The sequence below is a fragment of the Dromaius novaehollandiae genome, chromosome 2 (genome assembly GCF_036370855.1).
Source record: "Dromaius novaehollandiae isolate bDroNov1 chromosome 2, bDroNov1.hap1, whole genome shotgun sequence".
NCBI classification, from domain to species: Eukaryota; Metazoa; Chordata; class Aves; order Casuariiformes; family Dromaiidae; genus Dromaius; species Dromaius novaehollandiae.
In genome coordinates, this window is record NC_088099.1 from 143,551,721 (window position 1) to 143,574,526 (window position 22,806).

At 39.9% G+C, this 22,806-nt stretch overlaps 1 protein-coding gene across 2 annotated transcripts in view; it reads right to left on the minus strand.

Annotated features, from left to right (window-relative positions):
• GRHL2 (grainyhead like transcription factor 2) overlaps positions 1-22,806 on the minus strand; it is a 71,866-nt gene that overhangs the window by 32,296 nt on the left and 16,764 nt on the right. For both annotated transcript variants that reach the window (XM_026119550.2, XM_064507644.1), the window contains exons 4-8: positions 20,951-21,335; positions 17,468-17,520; positions 13,998-14,151; positions 11,139-11,250; positions 4,382-4,476 (exon numbers count right to left, since the gene is read on the minus strand). In XM_026119550.2, coding sequence (XP_025975335.1) covers positions 4,382-4,476; positions 11,139-11,250; positions 13,998-14,151; positions 17,468-17,520; positions 20,951-21,335 — 799 coding nt within the window. The remainder of the gene's footprint in view (positions 1-4,381; positions 4,477-11,138; positions 11,251-13,997; positions 14,152-17,467; positions 17,521-20,950; positions 21,336-22,806) is intronic.

The window sequence follows — 22,806 nt, forward strand, 5'->3', positions numbered from 1 at the left end:
GACTGTGGTTTCATCGACTTGATTTTACAATTGTGCCCACTGGAATCACGGCTCTCTTTGGCCCACAATGTCTAAGAGCCTAACCCAGCAAATCACTCACCCACTGAAAATGGAGCTTATTACTCTACGGGCTATGCCAAAACTCATTAAATAACTGGAAAAGTGCCCAGAGGCTTCAGCATGCTTTGGATTAAAGACCTACATTTCAGTTAAATATACGAGGACAGTGACTGCACGCAAGTATTCACAACTACTGCACAGCACACAACTGCTATACACACCAAAAAGCATGTGCCAGCACCTGTGTGAATTACATATCTGTCAAGGTGCCTGTTTACTGCATGTCCAAGTTGCATGTCTTTGCAGAAGACAGTAATTTCTTGATATCACTGAGAAGTATTTTTTGTGTGCTTTAAGGTGATATTCTCGTTTACTGGCTGTTCACTGAGGTCGCATTGTTGACTTTACTGCAAAAGTACGAACTTACTTTCAAAATAACATTGTTCCAGACGTAACATCACCCTAACCATTTTAAAGTAGCAAAGTATTAATCAGAGTGAAGACCTATCTAAAAGAGTTGGTACAATTTATGAAAAAGAGACTCTTGTTTGACCAAGACTGTTCTGGTTCTCAATTATCTTTCTCGCAAATTCAATTCTGTGAGCAGCAAGACTGCAAGCAGGCAGATGTATGTCGACCGAAAAGGAAGCTGAGCTCTGTTCAAAAGCCTCGACAAGAATTTTGTCAAACTGCCAGATGCTGCAGAAAAATCTTCTGTAGACCAACAGCAAGGCGGTTTTAGCATATCACCTTTTACATATCATAAAAAAAAAAAACTTAAAAGATGGCTGAAAAGTCAGCCAGTTCTCATTCTGTGTTATTTGTTTTCTCGCCCTCCTTTAAAGAATTCCTTTAAAAATACCAAACACTATATTCAGGTTTAACCCAGGGGAAACCAGCAAATCACCTTGCTTATAAATCATGTATATTTATATATAGGAGTAAATGGGGGAGTAAAAGGATAATGGACTATATAAAAAGTGTTCTTCACTTCCTACCGATGCTTCCTTACTGAAGTGTTTTTGTCTTAAGGAAGTATAAGAAAGAGTTTAACGTGGCTATAGACCCTTTCCCTTGACTCCCCTATATCCCAATGTATCCCAATTCTAAACCATAAATCTACGGGAAACTCTAGAGAATGGCCCCAGTAGAAAAGGTTGCCATCGTAGGAGGAGGTACAGCTGTGCAGGGCCCAACTCCGCTCTCCTGGAGGGCAAGGGGACTGCTGTCGCTTCAGATACAGCAGCGAAAACTTTTCTCGGGGCAGCAATTCTGACTTTGGAGCTGTTTCCTCTCGTCCACGGGAAGCAACAGGGAGATTATCCCATACTTTAAGTGTGCTACACAAGGGTCCCTCTTCCCTTCTGTGCCCCTGTTCTGCCCAGGAGCAGTCGGGAGAGAAGAGACCAGAGCCCGCAGAGCCAGAGCCAGCCCCTGGCTCTCCTCGAGCTCCTGATGTGACAGCGAGAGGCCTCTGCCTGTCTTCTACGAGTTCCCATTTCTCTCACGTAAGATCCAACTGAGATGCGGTCTTAAAAATCCTTAGCAGACTCCCTTTGTTAACAGGCAGATTCAGGCTGTTACACTCAGGCTGTTACACCTCCATCCTAAAGAGCTTCCAGGAAGAAGGTACTACTCAGCTTGAGTGTGGGAGGAGGAATCTGGCTTTAAATCAGCTGCCCTCCTGGTGGAGTATCAACGTGAGAAATCTGATGCTTCAGATATGTCTCCTTAGATGCAGGATTTAGTCTCCCAGGATAGACAGGGATATTCAGTGAGGTGATTTCTTTGTCTTCTTTTCCATTTTTAAAGATTGCTCCCCTGTGCAGTTCCAAAGATTGGTCTGGATTATTTTTTATTCCTTCTAGGCCAGCGGAGAGCTTTGTCACATAACATCTTAGAGGCCCTGGAAAAAACTGCTCTGTACTGCTTTTGTCTGACTCGGAAGAGAAAGGTCTTTGTGCTTGTGAGGTTAGTTTTAATCTTGAAATTGTGCAGAAAAGGGAAAACAACACTGAGCAGAAACAATGGAGCCAGTTTAAGGATCATCATTCAAGAAGCTTAAGAAAGGAGAGTCTGTAATTAGGTCTTGAAATTCTTTAGCTCTCTTGGATGAGGTAATTGCTGGAGAAAAAACAGCGTTCAGTGACATGACTTTGAATACACAGCTTTCAAACACTGCAGGGGGATCCTATGGGAATTCCCAGTCTGAGCATGACTGGTTATTTTATTAAACTTTGCAACAAGAGCAAGCATGTATGTACATGTACATGTGTGCAGGGCAGGAAGAATGCTTTAGTGTATGGTGATAACCTTAAACACAAAACCTGACTTATACTTTAGTGCCCAGTACCAAGTAATGTTATGAACTTTCTTACTGTTATCAATACATTTTCAGTTTGAGCTCCTAAAAGATCAGACATTTAATAATTACTCCCAAAATAAATTAAGCATAAGACAATATGTTTTTTAACGACTACTTCCTGCAGAAATACAAGTGGCTCTCTTAAAGGTCACTCCTCACAATTTTTTACTCTAGAAACAATAATATAGCCATCATTTTAAATTCTTACTATTTATATTCCCCACGATTATAGCGAGAGTTGTATTCTTATAGTTTTGACACCCAGGGAGGGAATAGTAGCAATGACACGGTGTTAGAAAGGAACAAAATGGCTGACGGTAACACCTGATATTAGCACAGGAGACTTTCTTGCTCCTAGATCAATATGCTGTGTTGATCAGTCTGGCTTGCAGCTGCAAATCAAGTGTGTTAAAGAACTACTAGCCCTGGCAGTGGTGATGGGTAATCACAGGAGGGAGAGATGGGACTGCTGTGCTCTAGACCTGTTAGTGCTTCTGTCAGAGTGGAAACAGACAGCAGGCTTGTGACGGTCCCTGATGTTGGTCATCCCAAATGAACTCTGTATTTGCTTGCACAATGACCACATGCACACAACGGTCATTCTGTTGTGACTGCTGAGGACAACATAATACCGTATTTTTAAATGGAGTCACATAAGAGCCACATCCTAATTTTAGGGGAATATCTGGGCTGGAGAGAGTGAGTAAACATGAGTTTTGCATGAGTAAATACAGCATTAATAGCAACTGGACCAAGTACAAGTCTGTTTACCAAGGCCCAGCTTTTGAAAGAGCTAGGAAGTTTTCAGAACTATTGTCTTTTCTTTACATAGTGCTCTGTTCTTTTAAAATGTGCATCAACTATGAAAGTCCCTGTTACTAAAGCCTTCAGCATCTTCCGTTAACAAGCAAGTCAGGATAGCAAGCGTTAATGCTACTGCTCAATGCTCAGTGCAGTCTCCCACATGGAGGACACTGCTCTGGTAGAAATGCAGTGAGGAACTATGCATGAAGCTCCACATTTGAGAGATCCTTAGTATTACCTGATTGTAGGGTGTTTTGTATTCAGTATGAAGACAGTACTAGGAGTTTGCTAAGCTTGACAGCGTCTGTTGCTTATTATTTCTAGATCCCTGGGAACCTTGCATTATCCCCACCCATTTCACACAGCCCATCTCCCTTGCTATTTGCTTGCTGAGGATTATCTACAGCTTTTCATTTCTGTTCCATTAGTTCATGCAGCTGAAACATTCTGCTACCCTTTGGATGTCCTTATTGACAAGACACTTGAGAAGGTGCTCTGCTGTCCTGGTTTATAGGTTCACTGTAGCTGTCAGATCTTCAATTGCAAAACCTCATGTCTGAGGGTATTTGACCATTTTAAAAAAAAAAAAGAATTCACCAAAAATATGCCTATTTCCAATTGCAAGGCCAGTCTGTGTTACCTTATGGTGAACTCCGGCACAGATATCAGGGACGGCATAGTCTAGCCTACAGAATATTGATTATTGGTAATGTTAATGTTAATAGTGTAAAAAGAAAGATGATAATCTGGACAAAGGAAATATTCATCTTGTGTCCTACACTGACCTTGCAAGTAGGAAAAAACCTCTTACTGCGTCTCAGGCCGGGCACATTTTAAATGGAAAATCACTGAGAGGCCACAAACAACAAACTACGCTCTGACAGCCCTGCAGATTTTCCTCAGGACTGCATCTCCTTTTATTTGACGCGGATACACGTGTATGCAGTACCATCCTGACAGCTGTTACATACCACCTTGCCTTTTATGGATGACCACAATCCTTGGACCACTAACAGACCAAGGTCTGCCTGGCTTTGAGGAGAGAGGGCTTTCTCACCTCCACCTATCCTTCTTATGTCAGTTAGAGAGGAGAGGGTGGATGAGGGTGGATGGTTTTTATAAACAAATACAATCTGCATAGCTTTTCCTCACCTTTGCTTCCTCATTGACATCCCAAGTAAAGGACACAGCATTGAATGCAATTTCTTCAATATTCCCAATGGTGTTAAAACTCTCCTTGTAATCAGCTGTAACAAATAACAAACAGAAAAATCTCATGAAAAAGGATTCTCTTTTATAGCTTATAGTACAACTGTGGAACTGCCCTTTCCTTTTTCAAATGTGTTGTCTAATACATGAAAACTACCTAACGTATTGCTTATGTATTGTTATTAATAAACTTATTTGCAAAGACGTAATATACTGCAGCTTGGGTGTAATGCATACTACTTCATTAGCTAATGTTCTTGCAAAATATTCCTTACTCTCAAAAAGGAATCAGTATGACTGGTGGGAATGTGTGGGTGCATTCATTAGCTTGGCAGTAAAAAGGAAGAGCTAAAACTGGAAAATTAACTACGGCTATTGAAACATTTAAAAGGAATGTCTAAAGTTTGACATAAAGAAATGACATTATGGTAAAACCTAAAGAAGATTTCTAATAGGTTAAGAGACAGCTATTACCCTTGTCATTGGAGGATATAATCAGTAGTGTACACTTCTTGCGTACACTTCTTGCTCAACCTTTTTCTCTTTTCTAAGAATTACAGCACCAGATGCTGGATCTCTGTCAAATACCCACAGAAACCGTTTCTCCAAAGTGTAAATGATACTAAAATAGCAAACAAAACATAGAGATTTTTAAATTGTCTGAATAAAAAGAAATGCACCCTTTTCTCACTTATTTCAAAAGGGCCTTTGATATTATTGAGTAACTAGCATTCCTAAATGGAGTAAAAAGCAAGAGGGAGGAAGGCTGAATTTCAAAGATGACAGAAAAAACACTAAGAGGAGAAAAGCATGAAGGAAGAAAACTTCCAGGTCTTCCTTATAATCGAAAAGCAAAGTGGGACAAGCCCCCTTTTTTCTCCCTTTGCCAGCCAGTTTAATGCACTTTGTTCTCTGTGATGACAGATTAAGAGAGAGACCGGGTTTGTATGGAGGTAATACCTGCTTGATTAAAGGAACTTTCAGATTCTTCAAGAAAATACGTTAAATCTCTCTGGTAATCTATACATTTCCTTAGAAGCCCCAAGCTGTAATTGGTCTCAGTACCAGAGAGCTCAGATTATGCAATGCAGCAATCTTGATCTTTTTAACTTTTGCCCAAATCTGTACTTCAGAAGCATGTTGATTCTTAGCTTTGTAAGCAGCTGTAGGAAGAGGATGGTTTTGTATTCTATAAATGAGAGACCCAAATGGATGTGATATTCCTTTCCTTCCCTGTTTACATTTTTAAAAATAAAGTATTAGTCTCTAAAAATAGGAAGATAATAATTGCTTCAAAAGCATTTATTATAACCAAATCGTCGTTGCAGGGAGAACATAAAAGAGACACAAGCAATTAGTACACCTTTCTCTCATCTGACAGGCAGCCATGCTGGGATTTTACCCAGCAAGTGAAACTGTGCACTTGGGATACTTGGAAGGACTTTGGACACTGTAAGAAGTCCCTGTTCTGACCACAGGCTTAAGCATAACAAAGACATTCAGTGATGCAGTAACTGAACATGGTGTTTGAGAGGGCTAGTGGGTTTTTATTCCCTTCATGAACTCAGATCCCCTTTCTAACCAAAGTCATTGGCTCCACTATCTAAGTTCAGTGTAGGAATGCAAATGAGAGGAATTAGAAGACACATAAGTAGTTTAATATGCATGTGCACACATCCGCCCACCCCTTAAATTTATGATTCACCAAAAAAGTGCCTTGCGCAACTGCCTGCTGCATATGGGCGTGTTGTGTAGGTGCTCTTTGGAAAGACATGAACAAGATGTCTTGTAAAGACACATGTTTTCTTCTCAAAAAAGGCTGTCAGAACCTAGCATCCCACCAACCCTTCCCTTCCCCCAACACATGCCCCCGCTTCCTTAATTGCCACACACAAATCTCAAGAACTGTATATATGATGTGCTGTTTAAAAGCAGAATTGCATTCCATTCCCATTAACTTACAAATAATTTTAAATGATCTGTAGTAGATTAAGAAAGCATTTACATCCAAGGATATTTGAATAGTGTTAGTGTGACTACGATTTTTCCTCTCCTGCTGCTGTGAGTTACCAGAAACAGAAAACTGGGGTTCTTTGATATGGAAGAAAACAGCTTTACAGGAATTCCTTTCTCATTGGGTAAGCTGCATATTAAACAGTAACAGATTTCAATATCAAACACTAATCATTTGCATTTATTATACGCCACTGTAATAGTTTTTGTATTGAGCATAAAAATAATGCAACCGATGCTGGATAAAACATGGGTAAAAGTCTTCTTGTACATCTATGCTTGAAGCCGTTCCAGTATTGGTTAAATTATGCCACTTATTCTGAGCAAACAAGTAAATATTTGCTGTAATCTATTATTGTATTCTTTATGCTGCATTATTTTAAAAGAGGAAACTCAATGCCACTGCACAGTACTGTGAAAAAGTCAGAAATAATTCTCACTCCTGCTGCTAGAAAGTGTAGAAGTGCCTCCTTTTCCACAAAAATCCACAGTTGCACAAAGCCTAAATTCTGGAAAACACTTTTGCTTCTTGCTTAGTAAGAGTCAAGTCCTCAAATCTACTCACTCAAGTACCTACCACCTGCTTACATTTAAGTACCTGCTTATCCTATTAATGTCAATGTATCTTCAAATCTCATATTGAATCTAACCCATCCAACCAGAATTAGAACATCTGAAGTTCATTTGATGATCTTATTGCTCAGGACCTTTCTTACTACTAGCTGCTGAGCACCAAGACCAGCAAAAAATCTGCATAATTTCAGTATTTAGTTCATTACCAAAAGAAAAAGTTCGCTTGTGCTGAAAGACTTGCAAAGTTGTATGATTTTACCGCTAACCAGATATATTCCAGCCTAACTCCAGGAATGGTATCCTGATATCCAAATACTGTTCTATCGGTTTTCTGTGGACCCTCACACAACAGTAGACAGTTTTCTGAAAAAAATCAGGAACAGCTCAGACCCAAAACCCAGCTCTGTAACTTCTCTGAACTCAGCAGATTCATATGCTCAATTTCAGTCTGCAGCTGATGGCCATTACGAATTAAAAACATCGAAAACACATAAAGTAAAAAAAAAAGTTCAAAAAACGATTGATATAACTCTTTATCAGTAGAGAGAAGTTGGCAGCATAGTAGGTATCACTCCGTAAGCTACCACCAGTGCATAATAGCTGAAGTCAAGAAAAAAAAGCCTTTGTCACCTTCTGTTATGGCCCAAGTCACACTCTAGATTAAAAGTTCATTCATAAACACTTAAAAAGGATTCACAGATGCTTAACATGTTACAAACATTTAAGTTAACATAATACTAATGTTTATAAGCACGTCTATGGAACATGTTAAATATATTTATGGCTATTCTTATACAGATAGTTTAAAAGGAATCTAATAAAAGATTAACCCTTTATATACACTCTTCACAGTAAATTTTTTAATCTGAAGTGTGGACCCTTATATACTACACACCATGGTACTGTGGGCACCCAGTGCAACAAATACTCAAAATCCCTGATCCAAAATGTCTTTTCAGCAAGATAAGGAAAATGACACATCAAATCTGGGTGAGAAGACATGAGAAGAGAAACAGTCACTGGAGTAGGAGGAGAATACAAAATATAAGCCAACATACTGTTGGAGTCCTACCACACCAACAAAGATACTTTATAAGTACAGAGCTTTATATGTAGCCCCCAATGCTGTACCCTGGAAATTATAAAAATTAATATTTATTAACTTCAGGTAGCAAAGGTTATTTTGCTCTAACTTTAATCTTCAGTGATCACAAACGGTCCCCGAAGCTGGGACTCGAACCCTGATTAGTGCCCCAGTCACTATACCCCAGTGTTTCATTTACTTTCATGAGCCCTATCTCTTATTTTGTGGGTCAATGATCACACGGAACAGGCTTTAACAGGAAAGCACAAGGACTCCCACCACCGCCACTGCTCCAGACCCGACTCCTGCTTGGGAGGGGGGACAATTTTTGGGGAGGTGAGGGCAGGAATTTCCTTTGGCTACAGAGGGAACTTACCCTAGACATTCCCAGGTCATGGGTAAAGCTTGTAGAAGGAGAATCTCCTCCTTTTCTGCTGAAGTTTCAAAAAACAAAAGAATGACTTTGAGGAGGAAGGGGGGTAGTTCACACATTTATGCATGCTAGCAGTATTTATTAAAGCAGCCAAGCCACCAGTTCCAAACAAGGGGCCACAGCTCCAGAAAGGGACACAGACCAGAGTAAGTCACAAGCCTTACAGAGATTTGCCTGCAGAAATGTGGCTCGTCCCCGAGAGTTGGACCCAGAATAACAAGCAGAAGTGGGGCTACGAGCACAAAAAGACTGCCAGCCTGTCCCCTGGAGATGGGCAGAATCTGGTAAATACACCTGTCCTGAGCAAGCCTCTCACTGCCCGTTTAAATGGCTCTCCAGGGAGCATCCCAGCACTTGCTAATCTTACTCACAGACACGTAACTCTCTCTGTTCACTATACAGGGTCTGGGCACTAATTCAGTGTTCTTCTACAGGAGCTCTCCAAGGATCTGTAGTGGAATTTTTAATAATTTTTAATAATTTAATAAATAAAGGGAAATTTTTGTAGAATCACAGAATAATTTAGGTTGGAAGGGACTACTGGATGTCATCTGGCTCAAGCCCTACCCTAGCCCCACTCAAAGCAGGACCAGCTTCTGAATTGGATGAACCTGACAGATCATCTCATGAGAAAAATGGAAAGTTTTGCTAAATGGACCTTGATGCATATATGGGAAATCTTGTCAGAAACCATTCTGTCCTAAAGGAGTCAGCAAAACTGACAGCACAGGAGCCAAATGTCCACCATTGTTAAGTCCCATATAAAAGGAAAAGTGCTTCAAAAACACTGTATTTGCTAAGAGCTAAGGCCATATTTCAACTGTTCTCAAGAAAATACTACTTAGTAACATCTAGGTCTTCGGAAAACGCTGAGGTGAACTATGGTCTTACAGTTTTTACATCTGACAGCGAATGCTGTATCAGCAAGTTGCATTACACAAGGCTTTGCTCATATTTGCAGTCTAAACAGAGTACACATCAAAGTGCCACAAAAGTCAGAACAGACTGATCTCATCTCAGTTTCTTCTCAAATTAGAGACATTCATTTTAACACAGGTAAACAAATAGCTCGTGCACAGCGTTTGTTTTGCAGAGCATTGTTTTACAGAATATATATCACAGGCTGACTCATTTGGGTAAATGGAGTGAAATGTGTCAGGGACACCGCGAGGGAAATCCTGGTGTGGCAGTCAGAGGGTGTTGGCACTGCAATGGAACTAGCTTCTCAGCACATACCTTCAAAGGTATTGCAAACTTGTACAGACTAGCACAAAAACAGGCAGGCTTCAGAAATAGCTGTGACATGACATACTTGCTCTTTTAATGTGTCATGATAAGAGTCATTTGGTCTGGGGTGGAAGTTTTACTGGCTTAAGCACTCCAAATGAGAAAAAAAAGAGTTGGGGAAACATTTCAGCAAGAACTACAATGATTGGACAAGAGGCAGAGAGGAGATTCAGGAATAGCTGCTCAGTAGCTTTGACCAAATACACTTGACTTTAAATGATGCCAACCTCACTGGAGGCTGCAGCATTTTAAAGTCAAGAGGCACCATGTGAGCAGGACCACTTAGGGACTGCTTCCCAGGGCTGGAGATGTTTGATCACCCCTGAAGTCCTGTAGTGCTTTCCTCAGTGCTCTCACCAAGTCACTCTGCTTTTCTCCCCGCTCTGTCCCCTCTCATTCCTACCATTCAATGGTTTGGTTCCCTCAGGCAGTCAAAACAAGATAGACTTTGCCTGCTTTGGTCTAGCCGACTCCTTTGACTGGAATCCACTGCAGATGGCTGCGCTGTTTGTGTAAACTGCATGTGGGAGGGGAGAAGCGCTTGAAGTCTAGACACTCCCACAGACTTCAACTTTAGGCTCCTTGGCAGTAGGTATATGTTCTTCCTCTGCTGAAAGCTTCCCAAGCATGCAGATAGGGCAGTTGTGGCTGAAATGGGCTTGTAAATACCTTAGATGGGATGAACAGTAAACAGTGCTCTCAGGATAGTGCATCAGAGTTCAGAGTTTCTCCCTTACTTTTATGTGAGACCAACAACAGTCAGAAACGGGGGTGCAGGAGTCCTCTGTGCTCATGTGCAGTCCCCACAGGGATGGTAGCGTGACTCTGAGGCAGCAGTGACACAACACCAAGGCCTCTGCAGCAACATGGGCCCAACGCATTCACACCTTCCCTGGCCCAGCAGCGCGCTCCATCAAATTAGCTAATGTAACTGTTATATGGGCTGTCACCAGATCAAAGAGTGGATCAGTCTTCGAAAAAACAAACAAAACAAACACTGTGGCCACTACTGAAGAGACGCAGACATGGATCCCAGCAGCACGGGAACGGGAGGTGGAATGCCATTAAATATGTATGCAAGCAACGGCCTGGTATTGTGCCTCCTGAGGACCACTCCTGCTGCAGGAGCACAGGTCTCTGCTGCTTCATAGCCCCCCTCGCCCAGTCTTTGCAGGGATGAACCATTGCTAAGAACTGCAGCACAAACCTTGCAGCTATTGCCAGTGTATCCCACATCTCTAGGCAAGGTACCAGAGATTTCTGAATTTGGTAATCTCCTCTGAAACATCCTGAGATCCTCTTATACTTACCAATGTCAAGGACCCTCTGTTTAGCTGTGTGCTGCCGAGAATGCCAGTATTTCCAGTATTTCAGCTGTTCATCTCTGTTTTTATCTTCACTGAAAACAACCATGACCACACTCTAAGAAAATCAACAGAAGTTGCATTAATTAATATGTATTCAAGATCAAGAAACACAGAAATAATACTCTCATCTCTCTCTAATGTTGATCCAATTACCCTTCTCCCACAGTACTTAGATTGTAAAATATCACTGAACTTTATTCCAGTCCAACACTGCAGTGCACTTAAAATCTCAGGGTAGAAGAAATGTAGTTTTAAAATAATGTGTGGCTTAGGATTATGTTCTTGATAGTCTAGATAAAATTTAATCATGTTCTTAGATTTAAGAAGCCTAGTTAATTTTAGGTAAAAAGTGATAATTTCAAAGTCAAGGGATCCCCAGTTCCAATTCTGACCAAAGTAGGCATTCCTTGTGCCTCTAGATCATATTAAGCTATAGGAGGATGTGTTGTTATAGAGTTCAGGCTTGCCTGGCTAAAAGCAGGCCATTTTCAAAGACTAGCTTAGTAGTGCATGGGTTACTGGTGACAATGCTGTGGAGAAATCAGAACTTAAGAGGGAAGCTTCACTGGGTATTGTCTTGCCATTGGGAGTAAAAATGGAAAAGTCAATTTGTGTGGATCACATATGTGTAAATGTACCCTGACAAAAATGTAGTAGTTAAGTTGCTGTAACTATCAAAAACTCAAATAAATTTTATTCAATAATAATGTGTCTGAGCACAATTAAAACAAATTTGATACTTTACCTTCTTTCATGAATAGACAAGTTCAGTATTCTTAGTCCAAACACCCTTCTTATGAGCAGGATGCTTGCATATATGTATTTAATGACAAACTCAGTGTGAATATTTACTGAGTTTCACTTAGCTTTTCAGTTCAAGTTCTGGATTCCCATTGCTTAAATTGTATGATTCAAAGGAAACAGATTGAAACTTCATTCTATAACTTCAGATGAGTAATAAAAGCTTTTTTAGAAAAGCCATTCTCTAAGCAAGCAAAATAAAAAACACAAAACAATAAAGGAATGCTCATGCTAGGTAAATGGGAGTGAAAAGAAATCATGGAGAACAAAAGGCACTTTTCATCTTCTTTTGTTCTAATTCTTCCCTTAACCCTGAGTCATCAAGCTCATAAAAAATACTAACAAGCAGTTTCATAAGCAGAGGAACTAATGATTGATTCATGACCCACCTTCACCACAGTAATCCTGTATGTGCTCTGTGACCTCCACCTTTCTACCTCTATAAGCTAAACTTCATCATTGTGTCTTCCATGTCCTCTAACTACTGTCTGGGCAAAAGGCAGTATATGCAACGGATGGGTCTTGAGTTATGCACATGCGCACTGGCTGACCAGCAGGTATGCGCTAGCTGGCCAGCTTGGCAGACTAGTCAGAACTGGCGTGGTTCAGGCTGCAGCTTTTCCCTCAAGGACAGCATTAATTTGCATCTTTTCCCTCTCTGAACCATTTAAATGGAACTTGTAGAGGTTTAGTATCTTGAAAACTTCTTGCCATTCTGTCAAGTTTGGCTGGAATCAGCAATAAATTCAAAAGCTACTTGAGTACTTGGGCCTGGCAAACAGAACCTGACCATGAATGTTGGGTGTGGTTTCACAATTTTCTTTAAACCATATGGCTGCTAAAAGCAACAGTCTCAGGACTCCCTGCCCCTACCATTTCCACCCTTCTGCCGCCGCAGCTTCAAAACTTATGTGGTTATGCAGTGAATCAGAATTATGAGAACTGGTTGTCAGCCAGATGAGAGAGCTGACCTGATTCCTCTTTCAGCTGTACAAGTAGTAGATCTGGCACCACAAATGGGGAAGGCATGGGTGGCCGGTGGCAGGGAGTGCCTTTTCAGCAGTAGAGAAGTCTTACATCAGCTTTGGCTAAACTCCATAATCAGTCTCATGTCCTTAGGAAACCGGGCTAAAAATGAACTACTATTCAGATCTATAAATCATAGCCTCTCCTTAGGAAGAGTGTCTCTAAATCTCACAGACAATAGAAATGTATAGGCTGTTGTCTGCTTCGCAGCTCATGTTAACTTTCATTGGTTCCTGTGACTAAAGTCACAACAACACTTTTGCAGCCTCATACATACGCAGCTCTTTCAGCTTCAGAGTGAAAGCTGCAGGGCAGCAACTCTGAGGCTCGTTGTTCTTCCCAAGGTTACTAGGTTAGAATTTGCTTACTCAAAAACATTACTAGGGAAATCAAGTCTATTCACCAGCCAGATGTTGCTGAACACGCAGTTCCAGTTCTGCTTTCAGAATCTGAGAAGATGCTTTAAGTGAGTATCAATCAAAAGTGTGCACTTTTATAATAGAAGTATTTTAAATTTTATGTCACATAGACTTTCAAAGAATGGCTTCAACTCCTAACAACTTCAGTGCCAGAAAGACTAAACTAGCTTTTATCTGAAAGGCACTGGACAGCACCTGCTTAATTGCATGACAGACTAACAACAGACTTAAGAGATTTAGCAGTTCTCCAATATTTTTTTTAACCTGGGCAATGGTAAGTTCACCAATGTCAAGTGCAATACACATGCAAGTAACTTTTGCCAAATCATAAACTAAGGCAAATACGTATATAACTGACCAGCTCATAAGATTGGATGTTGAAAAAAATGGACCAGAACATACTTGAAATCACCAAACACTCTCCCACCTTATGCTGAGCATAAGAGTGAGGTTGTTCTGTCCTCTCCCATTACAAAAAAAAAAGAAAAAACAACCAACCCAAACTACATTTATCTGAAGAGCTCCACTCCCGTCTAGGAAAGAAGTTGGACTATACCCTGACTTTGCTGATCGGATGCCGGAAACATTTGTTGTCACCCGTCTCGCTCAGGGTAATGGCGTAGAACTGTCCTTTGTTTAAATAGGTCATTGGCCCTTCCCCTTGCTTTTGACGCAGAGATTTGGTAGCTTCTAGTGTATACTGAAAAGTGCTGTTGAAAAGACAGGGAGAGAAACACCAGCAAAATCTGTATCACTTTCTCCTTTTCTCTTTGTCCCTATTTATTATATATTTCACACATTATGTAAGCGTGGCATTAACCAATAAGAAGTTAATAATAAATTCCAGGAAAAGGTCACACTTTAAGTATTAAAAAATACAATTTCTTTTTGCAAGTTCATCGGATCTGGCAATTGAGCATAGGCCTATCTGGACTGTAAGTCTCTTCAATTAAAGATTACATCTTTGCTTTCTCTGACAATAACCACCATAAAGTACAAGGCTATGTAAACCACAGTGAAAGGGACAAATGCTAAGAGGGAACACAGCATGATTTGCAGTATCACAAGGAAATCAGCTACCTCAACTGATGTTTAAAACTTCGAAGTGTCACAGAAAGAGAAGTTCAAAAAGAACAGAATAAAACTTGTTACAAAAGATGCATATGAAGAATGGAAAGTCCAACTGCTACTTTCAACACAGGGCAGAGAAGGAATACAAACAGGAGAAGGGACAGTAGGTTCATGTAAAGACAATATGCGATCAATTTTTTGATGAGTATTCTTTTCAAAATTAATCAGACAGCACAAAATATCTACATTTAATTGGATTCTGCAATTAAACAACCTCCCTGAGAAAAACGAACAAAATTTAGAGGAAAAGAGACAGTTTGTCTTTGTGCCAGAACAGTCATTTAGAAAAGACCCTCCTTCACAGAAGAACCTTTCCTCACCTTTAGAAGCCGTTCTCAGGCCATGAAAAGTTTAAAGCACCACTACTAGTGAACCATTTGCTGAATGCAGCTCTCACAGAGCTTCTTCCAGCCATCTCTTCCAGTAACGAGCTTGAACAACAATCCAGTAAAAACTATGCCTGAAGCTTCTCACATCCTCTTAAATGAAGAATAACGTCGTCCTTGCAGAATAAATGTTCTCTTCAAACTGCATTTGGTCACCACAGGAAGTTTAATGCAAGGAGTCACTTACAAGTTGTCCCCACAAACTGGGGGTGAGCGGAAGCATTTTCACAAAGGTCCTAATTCAGCAAAATATTTAAGCAGTGCTAGAGTAGCACCAGAAGGATGGATATGCTGGTCTAAAACAACAGTGCATCCTTAACTTTCTAGTTCAAGCAAATACTCCAGCACGTCATAACACTGCCGTAGCAATATGCAAATAAGGGAAAGACCAAAACATTTTTAAACTATTCAGTGAAAAAAATCACTGAAATTCATGAATAATAATAGGACTAAAATCCCCATTTGAAGAAAAAAAAAATAACGTGGTCTACTTTCTTTCTATCCAAAGAAAGTAGTTTCAGACAGTTTAACATCAACCTGAAATGAAGGCAATTTCCAAATGTTTTTGATTATACTAGCTTATATATGTAAAGCCAGTCATCTTTCTAGTTGCTTAAAAGTTATAAATCAAAGCAAAGTTAAAGTGAAAAATAAATACTCTCACATACCTAGTACACCTACTGATCACAAGCGCTTCCAAACAACCAGTGGAATTGCTGGCGCTGAGTACGCCGCGTCCACCCTGTGTATGCTTCGGCAAGCAGAGCGCTTTGGACCAGCTCTTGTCTTCTCCTATGGCCTGGATGCCCATCAGTGGTTGGTGCACATCCTCTGATTTAGCTTGACATGAAGGGAATGCAGATTGTGCACTCTGAGACTGCTGCACATCATGAACCCAAGCCCACTAAGCATCCTGGGAGGTGCACCTCAAAACCTCTGACCAGACAGACAGCCGAATGAGGACATCCTCTAAGAAGGGCTTAGGATGAACCAAAGTCAGACACACAGTGTCCTAACAGAGCTGCCTAAGCCTGCAACTCCTTGGTCTTCTGTTTATTGGTATTCTGTATGTTTCAGAAAGCTTTTAAAAATGTAAATCCCAGACACACTGCACCTGGCCAATTATGCAATCTTTGTGTTGTACTACAAGGGAAATTTCTTCTTGATCCCAGCTAGCAATCAGATTATGCCCTAAAGTGGGAGGACTACCATTACCCTCCCAAACTTAGTGCAATCATCACTCAAATGATTCTAACCCTCTTCTGAATCTCACCATGGGTCTTAGCTAAAGCCCTCCGCAGCCATCATGGGAGCTTACATCAGGCCTTCAATTATTTTCATATTCCCTACTTAGTTTTTTAATGTGAAGATTACATTTCTAAGCACCTACTTCCAGGTAACTCCCTAAAAAGATGTATTTTGCTTTTCTGAGTGTGGATGTGGAGGTTATATTCTAAAGCTGACTTGTGTAATAGCATGAAAGATTTCAACTTTTGAGAATTGTTAATGATGCCAATGCTCCAGGATTAGATTTTATAAACACCCAGTATAGCAAGTGAGAACTCTCTGCTAAAGATCAGCTTCATATGTGCTCTCTGTATAATGACTCAGTTCTGAGCCCACTGAAGTTAATGATTGTTTCAATATTCATCAGAGAAAAGATCAGGCTATAACAAACCTCCACTACAGGAACAGTCATATGCCTACTCCAGGTAAAATCATGTAGGCATTTTCCTGCTTCTAAAAGGAGAGCAGTCTCTCAGATATAAACAGAACTATTCACAGGCATAAAACTAAGCACCAGTTTAAAAATGTCATTGATCACAATCTTTATTAGTTAAGTGACTATGTTTAAGTATACCCATTCTATGCGTGCATTTTTCTGTTAGCAAGATTTTCTGCTATCTTATCAAAAATCTTAGCAAGATTTTTGAAACTTCTGGTTTCTTACATGGTTCGTAATAGATACTTTATTTATATTAATTCATATATAAAAATGAAGTACCACAACAAACAGTGTAAAAAGACAGAGGGTTTCCCAGAAAACCTACTAGCATAAGGAAGAAATAAGGAATAGTAGTAAGAAATAAGGAATTCCATAAAGTTGGTAGAGCCAGTTCAGCCATCCTGGACATCTGAATTGTGCATCCTGCCAACCTGAAACGTGAGGAAGATCTTCCATGACCTGGCTGTCAAAGCTGTGCCCTGTACCCCGGGACCTCTCTTAACAGTTTTATTCTTGCATAATTCCAGGGCCTCCAGAGGAGTTACAACTTTAAATGGTGCTGGGGGAACATAATAGATATAAAGATATAAAAGATATAATCCAGTTAGATTCAAAAGCTAACATGCACAGGAGAAGAGGGGAGGAGTGATGCTGGTGAACATCAAGGGAGCATTGCAAGGGCCCCAGGCAATGAAAGGCAGGGTGGAAAATGGACATAGGGAGCCTCCCCTTGATACATTTTTATGTGATGCCAGTCAACATATTTCAAAGACTTTGCCATACCTGGTTTGTTCATAAATATATTCTTCAGCCCCCACCGACACACTGCGATACTTCTGAAAAATAAAAACACCAATTTAATATAATTTTATATAAAGTAAATGAAAATGATCAATAAAAGTAAAGTTATATTTATTTAGAGACCCCTCAGAGGAAACCATCAGCCACTTAAAACTCAAAATTCCTCTTAACTGGAGTGGACTCTACATGATCTTCAGACTGGAATTAATAGAATTTATTTATGCTAAACTTTTGGATTTTTTCATGACCTAGCTAGTGATCACGGGAACGTAGCAGAAAAACCTCTTCTGCCTTATTGAACTCCTTGCCTACACATTAGCATATTTTCAAACAAGCCTACAAAAACACACCCCATCTCAAAGAAAAGCGGATTTTCAAATGAAATCACAGTTCCTCTAGAGACTTCACACTATTTTCTTTTGTTTTGCTTTGTTTAAACATATTTACATGGCTGGCTGTCCTGAAAGTCCACACAGAAATGTTGGGAAAAATTTGATTATTATACTGCCTAATTTGAATAGGGGTGGTAATGCAGGCTAAGAAAGTATTTTATCTGCAACATAAGACTCTGTTCAAGTGAAATACACCCTCTACAAATTGAAAGCATATCTACAGTCAATTTACAAAATGAAAGTACACCTATCAAAAAAAAAAAATTACACCAAGAGGCGGAATTCTGATAAACGAGGTCTTTTTGCATAGACTTAGCATAGACTTTTTGCATAGACATAGACTTTTACTCTGCCTTCCCGAGCAAACGAGCCTGTTTGCATCCTACTACATAAGCCTTGCTTTTTCTTCCTGGCTTGCCTTTTGCTTGAAACATGTTTTTGCGCAAGCCTCTCTGATTCCCTGCAGATCATTACATTTAATCTCCAGGATTTCTTTTGTGATAACTACTCAGCAATAAAGAGCTCTTTTGTTTCCACAAGCATCAAGTTAGATAATTTGTAAAACAGTTTTTAATTTTACCTTATGCACAATTGTGCAACAATCCATTCAGATATTAGTAAAATGCAAAGGTATTGTGTACCGGTAAGGAGTATTTCCTGAAGATCAAAAGTCAAGGATCCATGTGCATTAAAACAGATAAGCTAAATATTATAAGAAATCTGACATCTGGGGTGTATTACAATAAAGATGGTTCCATATTAATATTTAAGTCACATTTTATATAGTAACATTTTCAAAAATGTTCAAGTGATTTACCCATCCTTGAAAATTTTGGCCCACACTTTTAAAGAATATATTAATCATAACTGTAAATAAGAATATGAATGATATGAGAAGTATATTTACATAGATGGCTAAAACTGTATCAGAAGAACATAGCAAGTTAGAGACAGAGGCATCCACTGCCACAGGGAGCTATAAAAAGTCAGCACTCCTTTGGTATAACAGACTAAAGTCATTCAATAAACATTTTGAATCAATTTATAAATACGCAGTCATAATGTGCTTAAATTTGAGCAAGTATCACAGCAAATTCATTTTTCATCAGAGCAAATGTCATTTTTACCAAATGAATGGGAAAATTAATAAGACCTACTTTCTTCTCACTCCAAACATTACTTTAACACAAGTTTCTCTTTTTTGATATGTTTTGACGTTTTGCTTTAGGCTGCCCTGCAGCAGTCCCCAGAGCAGTGCAGGGCTGGGGCAGGCTCGTCCCAGAGGGGGGCACTGGGGAAAAGAGCAAGTGATGGGGGCAGTTCCCAGCATGGCTTTCGGCAGTGGGGTGCAAGAGCCCTTCCCTCTCCCCTGTGTCGCAGGCGTGTGAACATTTGGGGCTGGAAGGCCACTGACAGCAGCACTCAGCGCACATAATTTTTAAGCAGCTCAAGGTGGGGACCTGGTTAAAGGTAGTTGTTTCATTTCCCCGTACAGTGGAGACGAGAGCAAGGAGGGAGAAGGAAAGAGTGCTATAGGGCAATTCATTCCCCCTACTTTAGGCAACCAGATTTGCGCTGCCTCATGGACTCTCCACGGACTGCAGAGAAAGCCTAGATGACAAGTATCATACTTTGTTTTTAAATATACTGCAAAAAATGACTAACCATTTTATAATAATATGTAACAACATATTACTGATATCATAACATGGATTTTGGGATGCAAGGCCAGCTTACAGATGTAATTTCCCTTTTTACCCCCAAAGTGAAACAACTTTGCACATTTGACAGCACTTTGTATACAACAGACTGCTTGTTTGGGTAACTTTCAGCAGCCTGTCCCATAAGAGACCAGCACACTGGAATTGCTCTGATACAGCACCCTCGGGAAAGGCAGGTGTACATTATCACTGGACTCCCATTAAAAGTTGTTTAGCAGTAACAATGAAATAATGTGATTTGATAATGCAGAATCATGTTTCTAGGTTTGATTTTACTGATTTTTCAATGGCAAGCTAGATTTCTTCATTAATCATTTATTCAGTTGACCTAAATGTGTTTCTATATCTTAACATGGATTCCACCTCCAGATGTCCAGATCTATAATGCTTGTTTAGAGACAATTTACATTTTTATAATACATACACACAAACAGACACAAAATCTCTCATATATTCAGTCAGAGTTAACAGCCTTAAAGTAGCTTTTGTCTTGTACTTTTGTATAATTAATAATTTCATGGAGGAGGAGAAAATCCAAAGAGCAATTTACCATACAATATCTCTAATTATTGGCAGATGCACTATCAGCGTTAAATGATTTTTACCTTTCTACAGTTCTGCTTTGTTTGCATTATTCTACAGCAACCAAAAGGAGCCAGAGGGTACCTGCAGTATTAAGGCTGACTTTAAAATTACTTGCCTCAGCATAACAGTGCAAAATAGCTACAAGGCAGCTCCTTCTCCCTCCTCTCCTCCTCATTCCCCAGCATACATATGCATCTGACTCTTTCCCTGCCTGTTAACCTTTCCATTCCCCTCTAGTCACCTAATTCTACTAGTTTTGCTCACTTACCCACATTGAGGAACAGTTTAGCACAATACACAGCTTCTGAATAAATTATTTAGGTTTATCTAGCAGCAGAGGCTGACACTGCTAATTTGCACTTTCAGGAAAATGTCATGAAATACTCAGTTACAAGATGGCTGTCACTTCTTACTGTTACGAATAGATCTGAAGGCACACCCTAATGGATAACTGATCTTCTTTCAGAATGGCAACTATCCTCTGCTTGGTACAATATCCCTGAAGACACAAGATGTTTCTTATTCAGTATCTATTACCCTCCCAGTTTCCAGTAAACACAACTTAAAACCTGTCTTCTGAAACACCTCATGATGTTCCTCTACAATTACCGCATAGAGAGAGAGAGGAATGTGGCAAGGAGCAGAGATTAATTTGCTGAAACTGGCATTACTATTTTCCTCATGGTTCTTGTGGACAGCTTAAATCTGCTTGTCTTGTTCACAGCTTTTTATAATTCTTAAATGCTAATTTGAGATGCAAAACTTACCTCCGTTCCTCCATCTTTGAAGGTGTCACTGTACGTACTGTCAGGAGTACTACGCTGGTCATCTTTGAGATAATTTGTGTGGGGTGCAATGTTGGACACTTCATACGGTTCAAAAATAACCCCTCGGTGCTCCTCATTTTCTCCCCTTGCATAGTGTGCTTGTGGGGTCATAAAAACAGGGGTGAACTCCTCTGCTTTTACCACAGTCACTCCAGTCCCTGTAATTGGTGTTGAGCTCCCAGATACATTTGCGTTGTATTCCCTTTTGGATGACTCCAAAGGATCTTGGTTTAAGGAAAGGTTAACAGGCACTGTCTTCAGGACTTGCACACGGTTCTCACCCCCACTCAAATTACTCTGAGCTTCAGTGGTATTAAGGCAATTTCTGCGAGACAAAAACAAAACATTTTATGAACTGCCCTGATAGAGCAAATCTCTTCCTTAAATAACTCAATGTTCTCAGATGGCGGGTAAGGAGATCTGTGTGTTTACAACTCCAATAAGCCATTGCCATAACAAGTAGTATATTAACAAATACTAGGCAAAGACATTGTGAGGCAACTAGAGAGGTCTGAAGTCCTTAACAGCCAGGAAAAGACAATACATTTGATTTGACCTATAACGGATATGATGTAGTATAACAACATTCTGGGTATCCAGGGTAACTTTTGCTTTGGCTTATTATTTGGATGCAAAGTCAATTCACAAGTGCCTTCAGGCACAAAATAAGCATAAAGAGTAACATGAAGTATGTATTACTGACAGTAGAACAATCCCCATGTGAAATAGAAAGGGGGAACATCCACAGTAAAATTCCTATGCTCATGCATGCTCTTTCAGGCAGTCGATGGGGCACCACTGTTTGTGCATCTCTGGTACTAGTGTCCTTCTGAAAGAACGTACCAAGGAACCCCGCTGTATCTGAGCAGATCAGTAACCAGAGCGGCTGTAAGGGAACTTCCAGCAGTGCTCCCATGTCTCTACCTGGGGCTGCTGCAGCAAAGTATCTGATTGTTTGTAGTACTTGCACTGATATAAAACTGTCCACTCATAAAACTTTTAGTAGGTATAACATTCTGCTTTGTTTTCAGCCCAAGAAATCTGCTCTGACAATACAGTTCCTTTGTGCTGCCTTTTCACTGGAAGACAGTTTTGCCAACCACACTCAACTGCAGAATTTGTCTGGAGTTAGACAGAAGTAAAACTGCACCTCTAGGAAAAGTTTCAGGTTCTCTGTCACGAAACAGTGGATTTAAATACCGATAAAACTACCTAGTTAAACTTTCACCTCACACAGCTAGCAGAGACAGTATAGTGCTATCCTGAACTAGCTACATTGAAATAAACCTTGTGTAGCTTGCCTACACTATAATTTTCCATGAACGTAGCTTCCCAAAATGTAAAAATTTAGCTCTTTTCACAGCAAATACACACTCTTCTCCACAAAGGCAGTGACTGTCAGCTTCTGCTGATTCTTCAAGTACTTTTAGCCTACTGAGGAGGCATGAAATTTGAGAGGAGTGAGAAAAACATTAGGAGGGAATGATTTTACTTTATCTGCTGCTAGGCAGATATAAAATTATGTTAAATAAAACTGTACAAAGCAGGCTACTGAAGACAAACTACTTGGTTTTTGCTCTAGAAAATCATAAGAAAAGAAATAGTCAACAGCCTATTGTCAATATAATCTCATTTTACTACTATCAGCAGCAGCAAAGAACAAAATAAAGCACAGACAAACCACGAAACTTTCTGCTAACTTTTTGCTTTCATGCAAATTTCATGTTTAATAATTCTGTTCAATTTTTTAATATATTAAAAGTAAAAAGGAGTAAAGTTTGAGTTTGCCTCCCAAA